Source organism: Rousettus aegyptiacus, unplaced genomic scaffold, assembly GCF_014176215.1.
Source record: "Rousettus aegyptiacus isolate mRouAeg1 unplaced genomic scaffold, mRouAeg1.p scaffold_m13_p_8, whole genome shotgun sequence".
Classification (NCBI taxonomy): Eukaryota; Metazoa; Chordata; class Mammalia; order Chiroptera; family Pteropodidae; genus Rousettus; species Rousettus aegyptiacus.
The window spans coordinates 81,068,418-81,089,760 of NW_023416311.1; the positions used below are offsets into that span (position 1 = coordinate 81,068,418).

The following is a 21,343-nucleotide window of genomic DNA, read 5'->3' on the forward strand; positions in this document are numbered from 1 at the left end:
ACAGGTCTGACTCCTAGGGTCCAGGTTCCTAACCACAAAACTGTGCTGTCTGTCTCTGAAATATAAATGTACAGTTCCAAAACTACATTCAGGATGAGAGTGGATGGGATTCATTTCCCATGAGCACATTTCCCAATCTGTGAACCTCTGAAACTATGAGGAGCTGTTGGAAGAGCAAAAGCCACAGCTCCCAGACTTGAGGCCTCAGACTGTCTTGTACCAGCTCTGATATAACTCCTCCTTTGGGCCTCCTGACCCACTTCCTAGTGCACTGTGGTTACCTGTCACACTACAAAAGCTTTTTATTTTGTCCTAAGCATGGAGATCTAAGGATTGAATCCAGCACCACCCTTATCATCAAGTAGATAATTCATAGGATTTCTCCCTGCTGAGTCCCCCACACCTTGGTACCTGGCTCACAGCAGTCACTCAAAGAGTTCTTGAAGGCATGTCTGGAGTGATGACAGCACTGACAACAGGCATTCATCTTGCCATGTTCACTACTCTGCCCATAGACGAGATAGAGACTTGAAACGATCCCACATCTGATGTACCTGTTTTCCTACAACATATCAGCTCCCTGGGGCCTTGCCCATGGAAGCCTGGCAGCTGATATAAACCTTGTGACAGAAATGCCCAGGCCACAAACAAGTTCTATGCTTGAAACATTTGAGTATGTTTGTTCTCTGAGCTGAGACTACACCTTTGAAATTTTAACAAAAATTAATAGGAAAATCTAATTCACTTTACAATAATATATGCTTTATAAAAAACTGTAAACAATTGTTTGGCACGACATAATTGCATATGTGACCACAGAGGAAAAACTGAAAAGGTTTAAAAGTAGCACATCTAACTCAGACACTGAGGAATTCTAAACAAGAGTTCACGATACAGTACTCACTTCTGCAAATAGCCACATTTATGTATCTAGAATACCAATAACTATTACAAAGAAAACAAAGCCATATTAAAAAATATCTCAAGAGGAGACGAAATGACTATTCTAGATAAAGGAAACAGCATTTATCACAGTTGAGAAAGGAAAAGCACAGGCTAGTGGAACAAATAAGTTAACATGGCACTGAATGATTGGAGCACGGTGTCCTGGAAAGGGGAGCTGAGACGGAAGCACAGCTGATCAGCAGGGGCTTCTGATCTACATGAAGGAGAATGGATTTTGTTCTGAGAATTAAGAATAGGTTTCGGGGTCAGAAGTGTCAAGATCAGACATGCACTGTAGAAGCCTCATTCTAACTTCAGTGTAGAGAAAAGAGAGAGGAGGACGTGTCCAAAAGCAGCAGGCTGGTTAGAAGGAGGCTTTGCAAGAATTGGACAAGGTGACGGCGGCCTGACTCTGGGTCAGCAGCTGTGGCGTGGATTTCAAGGCTGGCAGGTAAGTGGCAACATTAGAACTGGAGCCTGTACGCCGAGGGTGAGAAAGCCAGAGAAGAGTACAGCAATTTGGGAGATCGTGGCAGGGATGAGTGATGGGTGCCCAATATGAACAGATTTGAGGGGAGGATGGAATGACTGGGGAGGACAAGGATTCAGTTTGGACCCTGGTGGCTGCAGTACCTGGCAAAGGTGAATCTCCTGGAGAAACTGTCCCTATAGGCAGTTGGATACATGGTTCTGTCACTGAAGCCAAGGCATTTTAGATATCAAAATGTTAACAAGAACAAGTCAGCAAAGATACAGCTAATAACCTCCTCACACATCCTTTTCTCTCTAGTCAATGACTTTACTTAATCTTTGAACAAAACTTGAAATGGGGTTATTTAAGAATTTAGGCCCTTGGAGCAAAAAAAAAAAAAAAAATTGAAAAAAATGTATTTGGAAATTTCCAAATATTTGAAAATCTAATATGTAATAAAGAGGACACTTTTAATCAATAAATAGTGCTGGGATACCTAGCCAATCATTTGGAGAAAATAAAGTTGGAACCCTATGTCACCCTGGAACTTCAGATGGATCAAAAATTAAAGTATTTTTTTAAATCTACAAAAATACTATGAGGAAACACTGATGAATTTTTCATAACTCTGCAGTAGGAAATAATAACAGCTAATACTTATAATGTTTGCCACTCACCAAGCATTGTTTTAAGAACTATACAAATACCTTTAGTCCTCACAACTCTGAAGTAGTATCCTCATTTTACAGTTGAGGAAACTGAAGTGCAAAGAAGTTAACTTCAAAGTTATACTACTTGATTGTGGTGAAACTGATGAGAACTCAGGCATCTGTATTCTTAACCTCTATATAGCACTACCTTCCCAGAAGGCTGTTCTCTAAGACTTAAACACAGAAATAAAAGAAAAATATCATAATTGAAATCTATAAGTCATAACACAAAAATGGAAAATTGCAAAAAATGTCGAGTTAACATTCTAATATAAAAGGATGCATACAAATCAATAAGAAAAATGAACAATTCTTCCCACTTGTGAAAGGAAATACACAAAAGAAGTCTGAAAATGTCAACAGACAAGTTGTACAATGATGCTAAATAGCTAAGAAATGCAAATAAGAAATCATCTTTCATCTACAAGAATAGTAAAAATTAAGGATTGATGATATATCCAGTGTTGGCAAGAATATAGGGCAATGGGCACTCTCACATACTGTGAGGTAAATGTAAACTGATGCATATTTTATAGGGTAATTTGGCTATATGATCAAAATTTTAAATATGCATGTCCAGCAATCCACTTCTGAATGTTTACAGAACACACCAATACATCAAAATGTACATACAGTGGTAGTCACTGAAGCTTAATATAACAACCAAAAAGCAAACAATATTAATGTCTAAAAATAGAAAAATGATTAATGAAATCCATGTTATGGAGTACTATGTAGTCATTATAAAGACAGCTGTATATTCATCATTAACAAAAAATACTGTTAAGAAAAAAGCAGATTGTATAGCTGTCTACACAGTACAATCCTTTTTGTTAAGTGATAAAGATACAAAATTTAAAAATTGTTCTGTTGCTTTCAAACCTATAGTCCAATTATTTCATTAAGTTTAATTCTGTAAATTGTGAATCCCAGAAACATCATGAGGACCTTGTACAACAACACAGAGGTGCCAGTGTACCAGAATAACTGAAACAAATTCCCTAAATTTTCTAAAACTTTTTCAGAAATATTAATATCTACATTAATATCACCTTCTAAAAAAATCTAAAGTTCAATGAAAATAATTTATTACTTGAGAAGATTTTAAGACTACCAATAGAAATCAAGAAAATAGATGTTGCCAATTAAAGATTTCAAAGGAGGAAAAAAAGAATGTGAAACGTCTGTTTCAAAATATTTATCATCTTAGAGTACACAGACATTATGAATGCTTTCACAAATAGCCATCTTATTAAACCAAAAACCTTCCAGTAATTAATAACTTGGTCAGTGTTAACAAAGCTGGAGTTCACTGCCTGACTCCTCATAGTCTAGCTAGGAGAAAAGTCGAATCTATATTGATGACAGTGGTGATGATTAACTAAAGAAATCATGGGGTATAATATTATTCAGGCCAGCAAACAAAGCACAAAAAAATTTCCCACATAAACAATCCATAAGACGATTCTAATAAGCAACACCCAATTTTATGTAATTCTAAAGAATACTTTATTTATTCAGTATAATTAAGGCTACAGGACTACCTCTTTCAGGTAATTTAGACATTTAACACTTTAAAGATCAAATACTTTCTACAAGTATCTTGGATGGAAATCTTAATATATTATAAATTTTCTAACTTTAGTTCACTAAGCAGATAGAAACATGACAGCCTTGTAATAATGAGCCACAATAGCCATTATTTTAAAAAATCATAAACTTGACCACATTCATTTTACAAAAAAGGGAAACTGATGTCCAAAAGATAATGTTGGACGGTGCTGTGATTTAATAAATTTATGATCTTAGAGGCTATCCAGGTATGTGGAACTAAATGTTCCAACACCAGGTGGCCCCCGATTGCAATGTTTAATTTCTTCTCCCTACCTCCCTCCTCTCTTGCTGTCCAGGAACCTCTTTTTCACACTGCTAGTCCTTCTCATTGGCTGCTTTTAATTGCTGCATAATAGGGACACCAAATGGATAAGACTGCAAGAATAATATTTTAAGTGTCAGCGAATCCCGAGTGAATGTCCTTGGAACTTTTCTCAGTGTAAAATAAAGAACTTCAAAGCACAGATTTTGTTACAAGCCCTTTGGTGGCTCAGAGCCTTTTTCCTTACTTCTTAGTGCTAAACCATGTTCTAGATAAGGGAGGCTGCAGGGTTTAGTTACCACCAGTAAACTTTAAAACGTTTTCTGTTACGTGGGTTCTTGGCTCCTGAAATCTCATATAGTACTTGCCTGGCAAATCTTTTCTTTAATGCAAATGTGAACTTTTACTAATCCCAAGTTGAATTATTATCAATAACAAATTAGTAAATTTTGGATGAAGTATGGTTATTAGGACAAGAATCCTAAAAGTGTCATGTTTAGATAAAATATTCTGAGAACTTGAAAAAAGGAATCATTATATTAATGAATAACACTTTTATGCATATATTTGACTTTACGTATGTACATACACACAAACACACACACACATTCTCTCTCTCGCTCTCTAACTCCCTAGCAAGTGCAAAAGAATTATATATAAATAGAAAACTCTTATCTATAGCAGATTGTCATGCAGCATAGCTATTTCTTCTAAACCAAGAATCCCTGACCCCCAGGCCATGGACTGGTACCACACAGCAAGAGGTGAGTAGCAGGCGAGGAAAGCCTCATTTGTATTTGCAGTCGCTCCCCAGTGCTAGCATCACTGCCTCAGCTCCCCCTCAGATCATCAAGTATTAGATTCTCTTAGAAGCACTGGTCCCTGGTGCCAAAAAGGTTGGGGACTGCTGCTTTATACCACATTAAGCTGTCCTACTTCATTTGAGGTACTTCATGTGTCTAATAATCCAAGTGCCTTCCAATGAATCTATCACAAATTGGAAACACCAATTGTCTATGCTTTTGCCAGTAACCTCATCTCAGTTAGGTCCTAGCCTACATCTGACCAAAGGGGAAGAACAGATGATCCACAAGGCTAAACTTACCAGGTCATTATCATCCTCATCCTTTGTTCAACAAATATTTATTGAACGTCAATTGTATGCTAGGCATTTTGCTAGGTACTGTGTCCCTGCCCAGCCATAGGCTCTGTCCACTCAGGTCTTATAGTCTTCTGGGAAAGACATGAGATAAATATCACAACACTGACAGTGGGAAAGCATCAATTAACTAAAATCTGAACAATGAGGAGTAAGGAGTTGACTTAGGACTAGGTAGTGTTCCTGGTAGGAGCATGCTGCACAAGCAAAGGCCCGATGGCAGGAGGTGCTGTGCTGAGTTTGAGGAAATGAAAGAAGGTAATTTCACAGAGAACAAGGGCAAGTATGACCTGAGAGGGGTCTAGAAAGGCAGGCAGGGGCCAGACCAGGCAGGGAGGGACTAGATAGGGCATGGTAAGGATTCTCCTGGTCTTTATCCACATGGAAAAGCATTTGAAAGTTCTTCAATTTATTTACTTCTTTAGTGGAAAATTGTTATAGTCACATTTAAATGATCACTCTGGCCACATAATATAGAGAATAGATTGGAAGAGGAAAAGTAGCATATAGGGAGCAAGTTAGGAAGCTACTACCAAATGAGAGATCATGGAAGCCTGCACTAGGGATGTATAGAGGTCAAACCATCAGCCTCTGAGAATGGACTGAAGACAAGGAGTTCTCAAGAACAATTCCTAAGTTCTGATTCTGCCATAAGCAAAGAATATATCAGTAGGACAAGATGTAGGGTAAATCCTGAATTTGGTTTTAGATATCTAAGTATGCAGACAGTGAGGTATAGGTCTGGAGTTTAGGAGAGGTCATGGCTAGAAAAATAAACTCTGCAATCATTTGTGAATGGACAATAATTGATCTAAAGGCATTGAGACTGGAGTAGGGGTGGAGGAGAGAGAATAACAGAAGCCCTAGGACCATCCTGAAGATCATCTAATAATATTAATGTTCAAGAGGATGGTGATGTACCATCAAAAAAGTATTGCCAGGGTTGAGAAAATCAAGAGGGCTTCCTCATTAGCCCAAATAACTAGACACTTTCAAATACCAGAAACTCAATTTTCTCAGTATTTAACAGTTTGAGCATGGCTCCAATTACTTTGTAACTATACTTAGTTATTAAATTATTTATTGTAAACTTTATATTATTTACAATTGGTCAATATTATCAACCCTTGCTTGTTAAAAACCAACTACTGCTACTAAATATCAAGCAATGTACAAAAATGCATAAAAAACAGCTCTGGCCTTCAAAACTTGCTTAGCTAGTCCATGATTAGACTCACATCACAGTATTTAATTGTAAACTTCCAATACACCAATTTTAAAATAACCACTTTGAGAAAATTAATTCATCGTATCATTCATGGGCACCTAATATTCAGGGGTGCCAGACATTATTCTCGGTGGTGAGCAATGGTATAAAGAACAAGGCTGTTCCTTGTCTACTAACAACTGATACTTATTATTCAGAATGCTGTAAAACCAGTTTGAAAATTATTTAATATATCAGTTAAATGATTATTTAGGCAATAAAGAAAGATAATGATCACATCTATTCATAGTCAAGAGTAAAGCCTCCACCTACTGCTCAATATCCACCCTCTTTTCACTCCACGTACTCATCATCATTATGCTTACATGTGATAAACTTAGTTAATGCACTGATCGCATCACTGTGTAAGTTCCAGGGACTTCCTCCAGTCTTCAAAAGGTTTGATTGTCTCGTTAATTCCCAGGTAACATACTGTACTTTCAGAAAAATACACTTGGTGGGTCTTAAGAACTTAACAGTTCTTGACACTACAACATCTCAATCTATTAAACCAAACTAATCAGACTGGTATTCCAAAGGACTCAATCACTAACGATACAGAACTCTCTTCCATACCAAACATACCTAGACCAACTGTGATATGCACAGAGTAAATGAAGAGAAGGATATCTTCTTGATTACCTTACGCCCTAGAGCATATTTTACATTTCTCTACATTGTTTTCTTTACTAGTAGATTTGCTGTTTCTAATAAGACTGAATTTTAAAAATGGCATTGGCAGATACTGAGTTTCTTGCTCCCCATATGCCCATTTTTATTTCCTCTTTCAAGAAAAAGAAATCACACATGAACTTGCAGTTTCATATACACATTCCTCTTAAGAGTGTAGGCAGAAATAGTTTGAAACTAATCTGTATTTGGATTCCTTTATCCATTACTGTGGAAATGTAAAAACTACAGCATATATCTATCCTAAAAAAAAGGAAAGAGCAAACATCAGCAGACCAAATGACAAGCAGAAAGTAGAACAAAGCTATCATCCTTAACTACAAACCCGGAAGGATAATTAATTTCTCAGAAAGTTATAGAGAGGTGCCACTGTATTTACTGTAGGAATACAGTGTGAAATGCTGTGGATGAGATTTAGAGCACTAATTTTCTGGGGGCCACGCTACATTCCCATTTCTCTTAGAGCATTTAACCTGGTATTGCAAAACATGTTCCTACTACCATCTACCAACAGAAACAGAGGCTGTACATTGATGATCTTTTTTTCTACCAGCCAGACCATCACTACCTTGTAGAGGTTTATACATGTTGGATGAATGAAATCTGGAACAATAACAAAGGGGCAGGGTCCAGCTATACTGGAACAGTTTCTCTCCATGTGATGACTAAGATGAATGAGTGATGTTAATGTCAGCTTCATTTTCTTCTACTTATGAGTTAATACCAAACAAATCAAGAAATCTAAGAAGCACTAAGCACTAATCAATGATTCTCCCTGCCTAACATGATGAGGTGATCTAAGTACAGTTTACTTGTATTACACGTACAAGGCCATGTTACAGAAAACTATGCATTATATTATACATATCAAGAGACAAATATATTGGCAATGGCACTAGGTAGAGACCTATCAGTCTATTATGATTCCTGCAGAACAACTTCCTCCTTAAAAATCAATTAGTTTGACTATTAATTTGAAAAAGACAATGGAGGGACATTGAGTAGAAGAAAGAAATAGTCTGTGGAGTCAGACAGACTTGAGTTTGAAGCCTAGCTCTCTAGCTGTCTTCTAGATGTGTGATAATGGGGTTTTACCATCACAGATGAGTTTCCAGCTCTGGAAAACAGAAATTACAATGCCTCAGAGAGCTGCAGTGATGATGAAATGAGAAAAAATTATATAACTCATCTGGCACACGGAAGGCAAGAAAGATGAGTATATAAAAGGTATCTAAATACCTATATGCTCAATAAACATATTTTAGCCACAGCTAAAATTCTTTCATTTTCTTGCATTAAGAACACCTGACTAATCTCACTGCTTTACAATGAGCCATTTGCTTTAATTCTGTTCCTGATTACTTCTTTCATGTTTAAAAGTATTCCTAAATTATTCCTTAAAGACAACTTGGATTTATTCTTAAAAGAGCACATTTCCTCACATTAACCTTCTACTCATTTTCATTTTTAAACAGCTCTAATTTTTAACAGGATATAACAGAGGCCAGGACTGAGGAATATAATCAAGTCTAAGGAATATACTTGGTATACCTGATATTAGCAAAGCAATCCAAGGTTAAAGGTGCAATATACTGCACCTCTTAAGCAGCCTCTGGAGGCTATTACTTTTCCATGCCACATTTTCCTATTGCTTTTTTCATAAAGAAATACCTTTTAGTGCAAGAAAATGAGTTACAGAAATGCAAAAGTTGTGCTTTCAAACTCAGAGCACTTCTGAAAGCTCCATATTTTTCCTCAGGGGAATCCATTCCCCATTAACTGCCTTGCCACCCCATCATTTCTTCTTCTGAAATGCTCACAGCCAGTGTCAAGGACTGATCACAGACAGCCTAGGCAAGCTGTAGCTGGTTCTTTTGCTCTGGTTGAAAGCAAAGAACACTCCTTTCTTTGCAAATTTTGAAATCTTCAAGTCAACAAGTCAGTGACCATTTCTAAAACATGTGACATATGCTTGAGGTACTATGGAAGATGTGAAAAAATATCAATGAACAGGGCCACTTCCTCTTTTTTGCATCTAACAAAATGGAGTTATTATAGTGTATTGGAAATCATATATTAAGGAATGTTGGTTAACCAGTCACCCTTGCCAAAATCAGATATGAAAAGAAAACAGAAGCTGGCAACAATTCTAGCTCTGATATTTCTCTTTCAGAATTATATTTAAAAGGTTAATCTCTGAAGAATGCATTAATTCTCTTACCTGATTTTAAACAGAATTTGGAGACAATTCATAACTCCAAAACTCACAAATTCATGTAAGACTAACTTATGTAACTACTACTGTTGTTTTATAAAATTGCCAACTTAATTTTTTTTAATTTATTTTTAGGTAATTATGTTCCTCTACTTCCTCTAGTAAAAAAAAATCACTAAATCATATTTTTAGCTTAGCAGCTTCTAAAAGGGAGTGAAAGCTGAGGGCTACATAATAATATAAAAGCAGCCTATGAAACAGCTTTAGTTTTAAACAAAAACTAACATTAACGAGTACAGCATATCTTGTTCTTTCATGGGGCCAGCAAATTGATAGTTAGGTTTTTTTAAGTTACAAAAATAGGATGAAGTAATTATATCTACCAAACTCACAAAAGCCTGTTCAATGGAGAGTAACACTGTAATTTTTCTTCAAAGACAGTAAATAGGGAGAAAAAAGTCCCTAATTCTGTAATATAAGGAAAAATTCCAAACCCTTGGGCGCCACTTACAGGCACAAAGTTTTCATAGATTTCAGTTATTACCCCGAAGAAAGAGACAGACTTAAAATCTATTTTTAATGATTATTTATATAATTTAGACTTCATAAATGTATCTTCTACATTTTCAATTTCTACAACCAAAGATTAAAAACTGATGGAAATTCTGAAATTAAAAAAATAATAGAATTTTCTTTAAAAATGCAAAAGGTCTTTAGACAGGTGTCCTCAGACCCATACCACTACTGAAACATAAAAATAGTTTTAAAAATCTATTTGATTTTCCTCCCGAAAGCATGAATGTAGTTACTGTCAAAAAAAAAAAGTAAACTGAGATTTTAGTGTACTGCTTATAAGTGTTTATAACAATAGATTCAAATGAATTTCAACCTATTGACAAGGAAATTGGGGGAGAGGAGATCACTGTATTTCAAAAGATGGGGAATCAAAGTTTTACTAAAATCTTTAGGTATGACATCTGGGGTGAATGCATGAGCATTCTGGCTAGTAAAATTCATTTAAAAAATACTTATGCTGATTAGCTCATTATTTCATATACCATGCAATTATAATCCACCCCTAAAACAAAGGGGAAGGGGGAAGACCTAGGTTATAAAATACAAAAAATTAAGCATAGAGTACTGTCTCTGAATTCTATCTGCCTCCACCTTCTTCTGTGTGGAGACAACACTAAACGACTTCTATATATTTTATGGTGGTTGCTCTTATACTACATTCATAGCTTATTAAGATGACTAGAATGCTGACACTAGCTAAATTATTTACTGTCTTCAAAAAGGTAGTCTCGTGAGAATATATAAAATTAATTTCTCAAATATGAGGGTTAATATTTTTATCTGGAGTTCATTTGTAGTAACAATTGTCTTCAAAGATTCATTTTAGTGAAGTTTTAATCCAAAATGCACCGAAGCAGGAAAATGTAGAGGAACGTAACTCTTGTAAGACTAAGTTACATATACAAGCGTACATAAAACTATCAGTCACAGATCTTCCTTCCTTTGAATATTGCCATGGCACAGTATATATCTTAGGGAATTTTTGGAGGGATAGGAGGAGCAATTTCCAAGCAATAAACTGTGATTTAAATAAATAACCAAGTTCAAAAAAAGTGCCAAATCACTTCAGAAAATTAACCAAAACAAACGATTCGTACTGTCAAATTTGTCTCACAAGGGAATAAACATGGGACACAGTCTTTAAAATACTCAGAATAAAGGCCAGGAACTCTACAGGGCAACGGGTGACTATCACAAAAACATTTCCAGCAACTCAAAATATCCATCAAGACTGTTCTTTGCATACATTAGTTTGATTTTCAAAACAAGGATTACCGCTGTCACACTTAAAAGAGTTTCCTTTAACATAAAAAGTTCCAGTTGCCAAAATAGGGTCAGAACTGTGGTCTGAGTTACCTTACACATACATACCGTACTGCGCAGGCAGCACAGAACTATCTGAGCCGAAGCCCACTTGCACTGTGGCCCCTGGAATCCGGCAGTCCGCGGGCGGCCCGCGCAGCTGCACGGAGCAGGAAGCAGCGCACCCGCGCGCGCCACGGTCTCCAGCCACGCCAGAGAGGCTGCGGGGAGCAGTCACCACCGCTTTGAAACTGAATGGCTGACACATCCGGTCCTGGTGCTTACACCACTCCGCCAAATGCAAACTTCAAAGGCCAAATTCAAACTCCAAACAGAAGTCACTCAAGTCTTAGTGGTGCGGTCCGCATTCTGAAGAACACTCGGAGCCCCCTGGGGGACGCAATTAGAAACCCCCAGGTCCTAAAAGATTGCCAGCCCCAGCGAGTCTGCAGCCCGTCATACCGCACCACTTTTGACAGGCGTTACTGAGCTGTCCACCCAGAGGCCCCAGCGGCAGGCCCCCAGTGCCCGATGAGGGGCTCCTCCTGTCACGGCCCTGGGGACCTCTCCGCTTTCTTCTCAGCCCTCCGCCACCCACTCCCCGGCCTTAGGCTGGGGCTCCCCACCCGCCGCGCCCCTTTTTTGACCACCGCCTCCCTGCAAGCTCGGGCCTCACCCCCAGCGTCCCCGGTGATTCTCATATGGGGCCGCCGTCCTGATGTCCGCCCCCCAGCCGGGCCGCGAGGGCAGCGCCAGTGTTCCGCGCCAGGGCTCCTCCGAGAGCCCCGATTCCAAGAGCCCCACAAAGCCAGCCAGCCCGGGCCCCCACATCTTATCTAGACCCGTACCCGCGGCGCGGCTCGCACGCCTGTCACATGTCTGCAAACAATAACAAACTCTTCGGCACGTCTCCGCCCCGAGCCCCCGTTCCATCCCCCAGGCCAGGTCCGGGGCGCCACCCGAAGCCAGGGGGGTCAAAGGGGGTGCCCGAGGGCTCGGGTCCTGGAAAGCAGCTTTGCTGCGTGGGGGCACGGGACACCGTGCCCCGGAACGCCGTGCGCCGTGCCTGGATTTCATTCATTGCCCTCGTCCGTCCGTCCGTCCCCCCAAGTCCCCGCCGCGCCCCCGGCCGTGCTGCTCACCCAGCGGGGGCCGCTGCAGGAGGCAGCTCGGCGGCGGTCGTCCGCTTCTCTCTGGGCTCGGCCCCCACGGGGCTTGGGGCGCCGCTGTCCGGTGCGGCCGCCGACTCGGGAGGTTGGGCGCCGCAGCGGCTCGCGGCTCCGTGAGGCTGCGGCATCGCCACAGGCTGGAAACCGCCCCCGTCCGCCGCCGGGTCCGCAGGCTCCGGCGACGGGGAAGTGGAGGAGGACAGCGGCGACGCGGCGAGGAAGAGCGGCGGCTCCGGCAGCTGGTCCAGCTCCACACTCCGCACTTTGCGCAGCTGCCGCCGCCTCCAGTCCGCCCGCTCGCGGCCCCCGCTGCCCGCCTCCCGCAGCACCCCCGCAGTCGCCCCAGGCACGCTGCTCGCCTTAAGCGGTCCTCCGCCGCCGCCCGCCTCGGGGGTTGCCGCCCCGGCGCCCGGGAATCCCGACGACGAGGCGCGATTCCCCGCCGCCGCCGCCATTTTCTCTCGCGGGCTACATTCGCTCGGCCCCTGCGAGGGAGGGAGGGGGCGGGGAGAGTGCAGGGGGCGGGCGGACCGGCGGGCGCTGCGCCGCTAGCGTAGGGCCGCTGCGCCGGTTGCGTGAGCGCGGGTCGCCGGGCTCCTGGCCTGGACTGACGGGCTAGCGCCCCAGGTTCTGTTGTTTGAGACTGCGGGACCCCAGGCCGCAGGTAGAGAGAGCAGGCTGAGTGCTTGGCTCTGCGCGGGGGCCGGCGAGGTGGACTCGGACGGGCCGCCGTGGGGGACGCCCTGGACCCTGCGCGCTGCCCGCGCCACGCCGCCAGGTAGTCCCGGGCTGCACCGGCAAGAGGAGGAGCCTCGGTGGCGGCTGGCCGCTTCCTCTCTGCTGCAATCTCGGCCGGCTCGGCCGGGCTCGCCCAACTGGAGATGCAGTTCGAACTTAGGTGTGTGATGCGTGAAGGGGACGCAAGCGAGAGTGTTTAGTCTGTCATTCGTACAGCTCTTAGCTTGGGACGTCGGGGAGTCCGGGCTCGGACCAACCCCACCCCCACTCTGCTCGGAACGCGCAGGTGGCTCCCAGGCCGTCGCCTGCTGTAAAGCGAAAAAAAAAAAAAACCAAAAAGCCCAAAAACTAACGTTCAACAGATGGGCTGCCGCAAATTTAAAAAAACAAAACGAAAGTTTTTATTAAAAGCTTTTCTCTTTCCCCCTCCCCCACTCGTGCTACACGTAAAACTTAAGTATCCTAGGATAAAGTCACCGATTTGGGACACCCATCTCACCCCCTTCTCCTCCCCCGGCTAGAGAGGGACCTGGAGGGGCGGGGTCCCTGTAAATTTTTATTTTTTCCTCCGCTCTCTTTGGGAAAGGCAGTAGTATACAGGACCACAGAGAGCACGGTTGGGGAAGAAACCAACGATGGGCCAGCAAGTGCTCACGGTGTCATCCTCCGCCAGGTTCTGGCCCTTCCCGAATCCGACGCCTCTAGCGGCACGTCCCTCTTCCCCGCAGGGTCTGCAGTTCGGGTTCCCTCCGCCCCCAACCCTGCAGTGCCCGAGTCGCCTCACGTGGCATGTCCGAACCCTTCCAGCCCCTGGGGGCGCTTTGGTGATAAGGTGCTTTGGAATAGAAAAATAACCATTTGCAAGTTAATGATTTTCGACTTCTCTTCAGCAGAGTAAAACTCCTGTGTCGCGTTTATTTCTCCCCTCCTTTCCCTGGAGCCGGTTTGTCTGTGATGGGAAATCTCCCACAACCCGGAGCAGCGTCCGCAGATTTATTTTGTGACACTTAAGACTTGAGGGGTAGAAAGGGAGGGTCCCTCATGAACAGAAAGGAGAGCGTTGGTTTGTTAGTCTTCGCATATGCAGAGGAAAGACTGAACTATTTACAAAACAATTGCTTCGATTTCTTGGAAATAGATGACATGAAAGTCCCCTTCCCGGGTATAAATGTTAACTGAGGAGAACGGTGATATACAAGGAATTTTTCAAAACAGCCCTGATTTCATATTCGCTTAATGTTTTGTATACTTCTACAACATCTGCCATGAGATAGTTTTAGATAGTTAACTTCCAACGGTACAAATTTTGAAAGTTTAGATAAATCTGTTAAAAGTTTAAGTCCACATTTAGGCTATAATTATACGCTCTTTTAATGGTAGCCAAGTGTATCATCCAAACCAAACAGTAGTTATTTCCCAGGTCTTCCCGGATTGCCACACCCACTAAATTCTAAGTCGAAATGATACTTTTCTCTTTCGTATTTAAATTGAAAAACCTATAAATTTGCACACACATACTCAGGCACCTGCAAATGAAAAAAATAAGTAGATGCCTTTAGGCTATCAAAATTCTTTTCGTTTTGAAGTTTGGCCAGAGTAGCCAAGTAGAAAGGATTCCAATAAAACATTTACTTTTATCCTCTTTATTTGTACACCGGGATGAAAATGGGGCCCAGATGAGAGGGCTCCTAAATACAACAATACCAACTAGCTGCAGTTTTCTGACCGCCTCCATCCACCACACACCACCATGGGGAAATCTAAGTGGCTGGGCTTTCACCTAGTTTTTGGAGCTTTGAGTCATTTTTCCCCTAATCTTTTGTGTAAATATTGGGTTGTCATTATGCATCTATACACTGAAAAACTGATTTTTTTTTTTTTAAGAGAGAAAAATAATCAAAGGACATGCTTGACTGAAAGGTGTTCTCCCTCTGCCATATGTTAATACAATCTTCTTTGAGGTGAATTTAACCCACGGTACCACAGTTTCTGTCTTAAGCGTGAGTAAGATTCTAGCTCTGGTTTTGGTGCCATTGAATCCTGCTTTATATTACTTCACAAAGTCATGTGTCAAACTGCCTTAATTTGATTTCTTTAATGACATAAAGGAGACATGTCTCTTCAAAGATTACTTGTACACTGAAAACTTCAGTTACTATTTTCAAGCCCTTTATTTACATCCTCTCTTATATAAACGTTGCAATGATTTCATTTATGTGTGACAACTTCAGTGACCTTTATGGCAGGGTTTTACAGATCACTGCTTCTGGGAATCACCTAAGTCACACTTCAGTTCCTACGCCACATTCATTTGGAGGATCCAGCTTAATATTGGTGCATTTCCTCATTGTGCATAAATATCACTGACATTAACATGAACAGATTTAATATGCTCAAAAGACACAGAGCTAGTGGCTAGTTTATCAGACAAAGCCCTTGAGCCACCATACCTAAGACTTAGGAGATTTATGGATTGTTAAATACCTGGTTAGGCCAGATTAGTGTATAACAACAACAACAACAAAAATCCACATTTATAGTTCAAGAAATAAAGAATCACAATATAAATTAATAACACATAACTACCTCCAGTAGCTAACCTTGCAAATAAATTTTAGACACTATTATCAAAGTTATTTTTCTAAAACTACAGTTCTAATTCTGTCTCCTCTTTTCAAACTCTTTAATGGAGAATCTAGAATCTAGATGTCTTCTTTCATTCATGAAACAAATATTAAGTTCTTTAACTCCTCTGCTGGATACTATGGAAGACCCAGGAATACCATAGAGATCGGCGTGGGAATGCTTTCTACCCTCATGGAACTCCCTCCCAGTCTATCACTGCCCTCAGCTTTCCACCTTTGATTGTTCAGTTTTTACCTTAGCTTGCCCTGTCCTGAGTCCTGGGCTTCAGCCACAAATATCTGTTTCCCAGGTCAGATCTCTTTTCTCCATGTTTTCACCCATGGGGCCCTCTTCTGAAAATACTTCCTTAAATCCACCCCACCCCCACAAACCCTGCTTACCACAACCTAGGGCTAGGCCAATTTCTAATATCTGAAGGGCCAGAGTGAATACAGATGGAGGCCTTATACAACATTTTTAACTATTTGAAAGTTAAAATGTAAACCAACAGTAAAAATATATATATATCCCTAGGTGCCTATCTTGTTAACTACATTTTTATCAAGACAAAACAGAATACTATATGCAAAGTTAGGTTTTTATGTAACTGACATGACAAAACATCAAAGACAATTATATTTAATTGCACATATCTGGGTATTCCATTGATAAGCTGACTGGACAGAGAATAAAATAAAGATATACATTAACTTCCTAGCTTTTATCTCAACAAAATTACTACTTATGTCATTATAATTAAGATTGTCACATAATTTGTGATCACTTGAAACAATCCAATTATCTGTTATTACTAAAAGGCACAATTCTAAAATACAAATTTGGCGAATGTTAAAATTTTAAATAAAATTATTTAAAGAAGCTGATTTTAAAAACTTAAAAATTTAATTAAATGTTATAAAATATTTTATTAAAATAAAACTTTGTAATCCTAAAATTCAATATCCATAAATTTTCTAATGTAAGGAATAGCAACACACTTTGCAAGTTTTGTCTCTACCTACATAAATACAAATATACGTATTACTTAATATTGTAAGATGTTCCTGAGCATTTGTATGCAACTACAGTGAATATTGCCCTAATAGGTAAGTAGCTTGGGACTCATGAAATGGAACACAAAAAGAAGCAGATGACTAAGTCATTATTTAGGAATTCATTACATTCCTGTAATCTGAGGATATGGATTTGACAAGTTAGCTCATTTGTCTCTTCTTCTCTTAAACTTTCTATTAGTAAGATCCTCTCGGACTCCTAAGTGATATTGTTCTCCAGCATCAGAAACAGCACAGCCGCAGAGCTTCTCAACAACAGTCACGGCCATGGGACAAGGAATATGAAGCTATGTTTCTTTTCCTAGGGCCCGAAAAGTGCTAGACAAGAGAACAGATGTTTAGGGTTATGGGTCATGCTGAACTGGCACTTTGCACCAGACCCAAGTGACCAGGGGTGCTGTGCGTTCTTTAATAAATTTGTTTTTCCAAATTTGTGACACATGGTTCACTCTAAAGCACAGTGCCAACAGCAGAGCCTCCTTCTGCCCAATTCTGAAGGAGGTACTCCTAAGTACCTAATAAGGGGCAGGCCCTGTTGTAGATGCTGGGAATAGAGAAAATGAAACAGTGAGTGCCCATTTCCTTAAAGAACTTCTAGAACCTGCCTTATGTTAAAGCCAGTTTAGTCCATATCCACATTTTCCACCCACTTATGAGACGCTGGAGAGAGGGACCATCTTCTCTCATTATCCTTGTCTCCTAAGGGTCACTAGCTCAGTGGCTTGCATGTGGTAGTGCCCAGTTAATAGTTGATTTAGATGGTTACAAAACACCAACTGTCTAAGACTCCTTAGGATTAGACCATCTGTCACAACATTCCCTTGCTAACAGGGAGTTCTCTTTCCTTAAAATGATACTACTTGATTTGCAAATTTAATTGTGCACTTCCTTTAGAAAATGTGAGATCTTATTTCTTTATATATTCTAATGGTCTCTTGGGGATAATTGGGAGCGAGACAAGGAGGGAGGAGAGGTAGAAAATGAAAGAGAACTGGGAGTGGGAATCAAAAAAGGAGGTGAGAATGACAGAAAAGGAGCAGAAAGTTTTGCAATGATGCCTCGGGGAAGTTTAAGGAAGATGAAGGGTGATAAACTCAGGCCTTAAAACTGTACTTCAGGGACCTCTGTGAAGAAGAAGGGACTATTCATGATTGGAGGCAGGAGCCTGGGGTAAGGGTGGTGCTGGGAGTTATCAATTAAAAAGGCATTGAACATTTGGATAGAAGCTCATAAAGAGAGAGAACATCTCTAGGTGAGTGTACTATCGGTAACAAAAAACAAATCTGAAAGTTTGTGCAAAGAGAATCCTGGAAAGTTTACAGGGGGCAAAAGGACTTAAAAATTATCAAGAATAATTATAAACATTTATTGAACATTTACTGTAAGCCAGTACAATGATTAATGCTTCATGTATATTAACTTACTTAATCTACACAATAACCATATGAGATAAGTAGTATTATCATTTCATACATGAAGAAACTGAAGCACAGGGAGGTTAACTTAAGCAAGGTTACTCAACCAGGAAGTGGTGGAGGTGGGATTCGAACTTAGATACTCTGGCTCCACGGCCCATTCTTTTAACCTCGAAGTTGCTATATTTATTATTACTAACATAATATATGAAATATCTTAGTTGTTTTCCTATGGCTAGATGTTATTTTCTTAGTGAACATAAAAATATTTATGAGATCTTTTAAGAGTTCTTGCCTCAGTGCAGTTTTTATTCCCTAATGCTTTAAGCGTCTCAAGTGAAAATTTTAACATGTGAATCTTTACTAACACATCACTTCAAAAGGAGAAAAGGGGTACAACACTCTGTATTATTACTTTTTGTATTATTTTTTTAAGCCAAAGTTCCAAGCAGTTTCAAACCTTAAATTTAAAAAATCTTTGTATACTAGATATAAAAATTTCCCCTGATTTACTATAAATCTTAAAATTCATTATATAAAGAAATGAAAAACAATACCTAACCTAAATATTCTCTGGAAAGGTGCAGTAGAGACAGCTAGCTGCCTATCAAATTCCCTCTCCCCAACCATTACTATATAGCTGTAGATGGGAAGCAGCTGCCCAGCTAGAGACATTTCCCAGTCTGCCTTGCAACTAGGTATGGCTACGTGACTAGTTCTCATGCACAGAATGAGCCATGGCTTTAATGAAATGTCACTGGCAGGGTACAGATGATTACAATGCCCCATGGGATGACAGAGCAACAGACTAAAAGGGCCCCTGAATGTCTAGATGGAGGACAGCCCCTCTAAAACTCTTGAATTCTTTCCTAGGAATTAAAATCTATTGTATTGAGCCATTATTTGTTTAGATCTATTTGTTACAGTAATTTATTCTATGCTAAGCAATCCAATATAATTTTCTTTGTGATATTTACAGCTTTCTGTGGGAGAAGCAGCATGACATAGAGACAAGAGGTCTTCAGTATCAGCCAGGTCTGTGTTTGAATCTCAACTCTTCCATTACTAGCTATATAACCTTTGGCAAGCTGTATACAGTTTAGTCATCATTAATATGGGGATGTACTGTTGGAGGCTCGCCCATATCCTCTTACCCTTACCACTACTTTGTAGCACACCAATCAGATTTCCATGCCAGCAACTGCATCTCTCTGGCCTCTGAAGCTAACTGGCTTACTGTATGGCCAGCTAGAAGTAGGCCCCATATCCCTTAACCTTAAGCAGTAATTGGGAGTTGCAGTGGTATACTGCACATGGTTTGCACCAACTTATGAGAACCTCAAGTGCACATGTCTTCCCAACTATAAGTTCAATGATGTCATGTTGGTAGTTTAAAATTGGCCATGATGATTGCTTTTTCCCAAGGTGGCTTTGTCCACTACGGTGAAATGACCAATGACTTTTTCAGGCTGAAAGGCTGTGTGGCAGAAACCAAGAAGAGAGTGTTCACCCTCCACAAGTATTTGCTGATGCAGACCAAACACTGGGACCTGGAGAAGATTCATTGTAAGTTAATTAAGAGCATCTCCAAGTTTGGCCATGGCTGCTTCCAGACTGTGGAGGAGAAGAAAGCATTCATGGGACCACTTAAGAAAGACTGAATTTCAAAGGAAGGAGTAACTTAATGTCAGGAACAGCTGATCGGATCCCAATAAGAATCATTTTCCAGTGGGAAAAAAAATTGGCAAGGGTGGGAGTATTTATACCACTAGAATTAGTAATTTTCCAAACCTCTCTCAGAGCTGTTTGTAAAACACTGACTAACATAGCAACTCTCTTCCTGTTGGGTAATCTAACTCAGGAGTGTCTTCTACAATGGTTTCTAAATTACCTTTCCAGCAGGGCTAAGTTCCAGTTACTCACAGTGGTATCAACTTGGAAATACAACCTTTATTAGCTGCCTTCCCTGTTTTACTTCTCTACTGCAAGTGTTTCCTTTATCTTCCAGATCAACTATTGGCATTAGACCTGTCACCAGGTCTTCTTCTAGGGGAGCTCAAACTAGGACAGAGACTGGCAATAAAAGTTCAAATTATGTAAAGTACATAGCACTTAGTAGGTGATCTACAAATATTAGTTCATCCCTGTGCTGAAATATATATGGCTAAAACAAACTTGCAGAATTATTTATTATAGGTTAATTAACCATAATAGGAATTGAAATTGTGCATTTAAAACTCACTTCTCCTAAATATACAAATCACGTCCAATGACTTTTTAAAACTTTCATTATTTTAAAGAGTTTATTTAAATAATAAATAAAAACTATACATATGAAGATTTAAAGTAAATCTCTAACATATCCAAAAATACAAATTTCCCTTTATTTATTTGCTGGTAGCTATAGACTTCTAATAAATTTCAGGTCTCTCACCACTTTATTGATTTTGATTTTGCATTAACAACTGTCAGTTTTATTTCCTTGCTATTGTCTTTGTCATGTTGGTTTCTATGTGAAAATGGGAAAGTACTATTTTCATCTAGGGATGAAAAAGAAAAGAGGTAACTGTTTTTCCTTAAGATTTTAACATTAGAAGAAATAATTAATTTTGATTGTGCTTTATCTGCTATTTAAAAGTGTGTTTAACTTAATATGAATCAAACATGCAAATTAAAACAGTGAGATTTCTTTATTTTCTATCATATTAAGAACATTTTAAATGTGGATAACCCAGTGTAGCTGAGGACAAGAAGAAAGTCACCACTGGCAGAATTTAATCTGTACCTGTGTTAGTTGAGGTCCTCCCAGAAAGCAAAGCCTGAGATGGGAACAGGAGTAGGGGAGTACAAAGAGGAAAGGGAAAGTGAATTCAGGGCAGCCTTTTTCAGCTGGTCACCACTTTTGTGGACAGTTGCGGCTGGATCCCTCTGGGACCTTCTGAGGAGTTACATAGACTGTACCTCACAATTGCCCACCTGAAGAATGAGACAGGGGAGGGAGCATTTACCCACCAGCTCCTGTCCTCATTGCTTTTTAACAATTCAAGGTTTATGCATGTGTAAAAGCTGATCAGGGTCCTATAGGCGTCCCTTATGAAAGACTCTGGGGGA

The 21,343-nt window shown here is 40.2% G+C and overlaps 1 protein-coding gene across 3 annotated transcripts in view; it reads right to left on the bottom strand.

Annotated features, from left to right (window-relative positions):
- Positions 1-12,856, bottom strand: part of MAP3K1 (mitogen-activated protein kinase kinase kinase 1) — a 73,965-nt gene extending 61,109 nt beyond the window's left edge. Inside the window, exon 1 of one of the 3 annotated variants that reach the window (XM_016160455.2) lies at positions 12,355-12,856. In XM_016160455.2, the coding sequence (XP_016015941.2) occupies positions 12,355-12,836 (482 nt within the window). In that variant the 5' untranslated portion in view covers positions 12,837-12,856. Of the gene's footprint in view, positions 1-11,281; positions 11,298-11,888; positions 12,314-12,354 lie in introns of those variants that run through there. The other 2 variants (XM_016160456.2, XM_016160457.2) reach the window with 2 other exon arrangements.
- Positions 12,857-21,343: the final 8,487 nt, after the last annotated feature.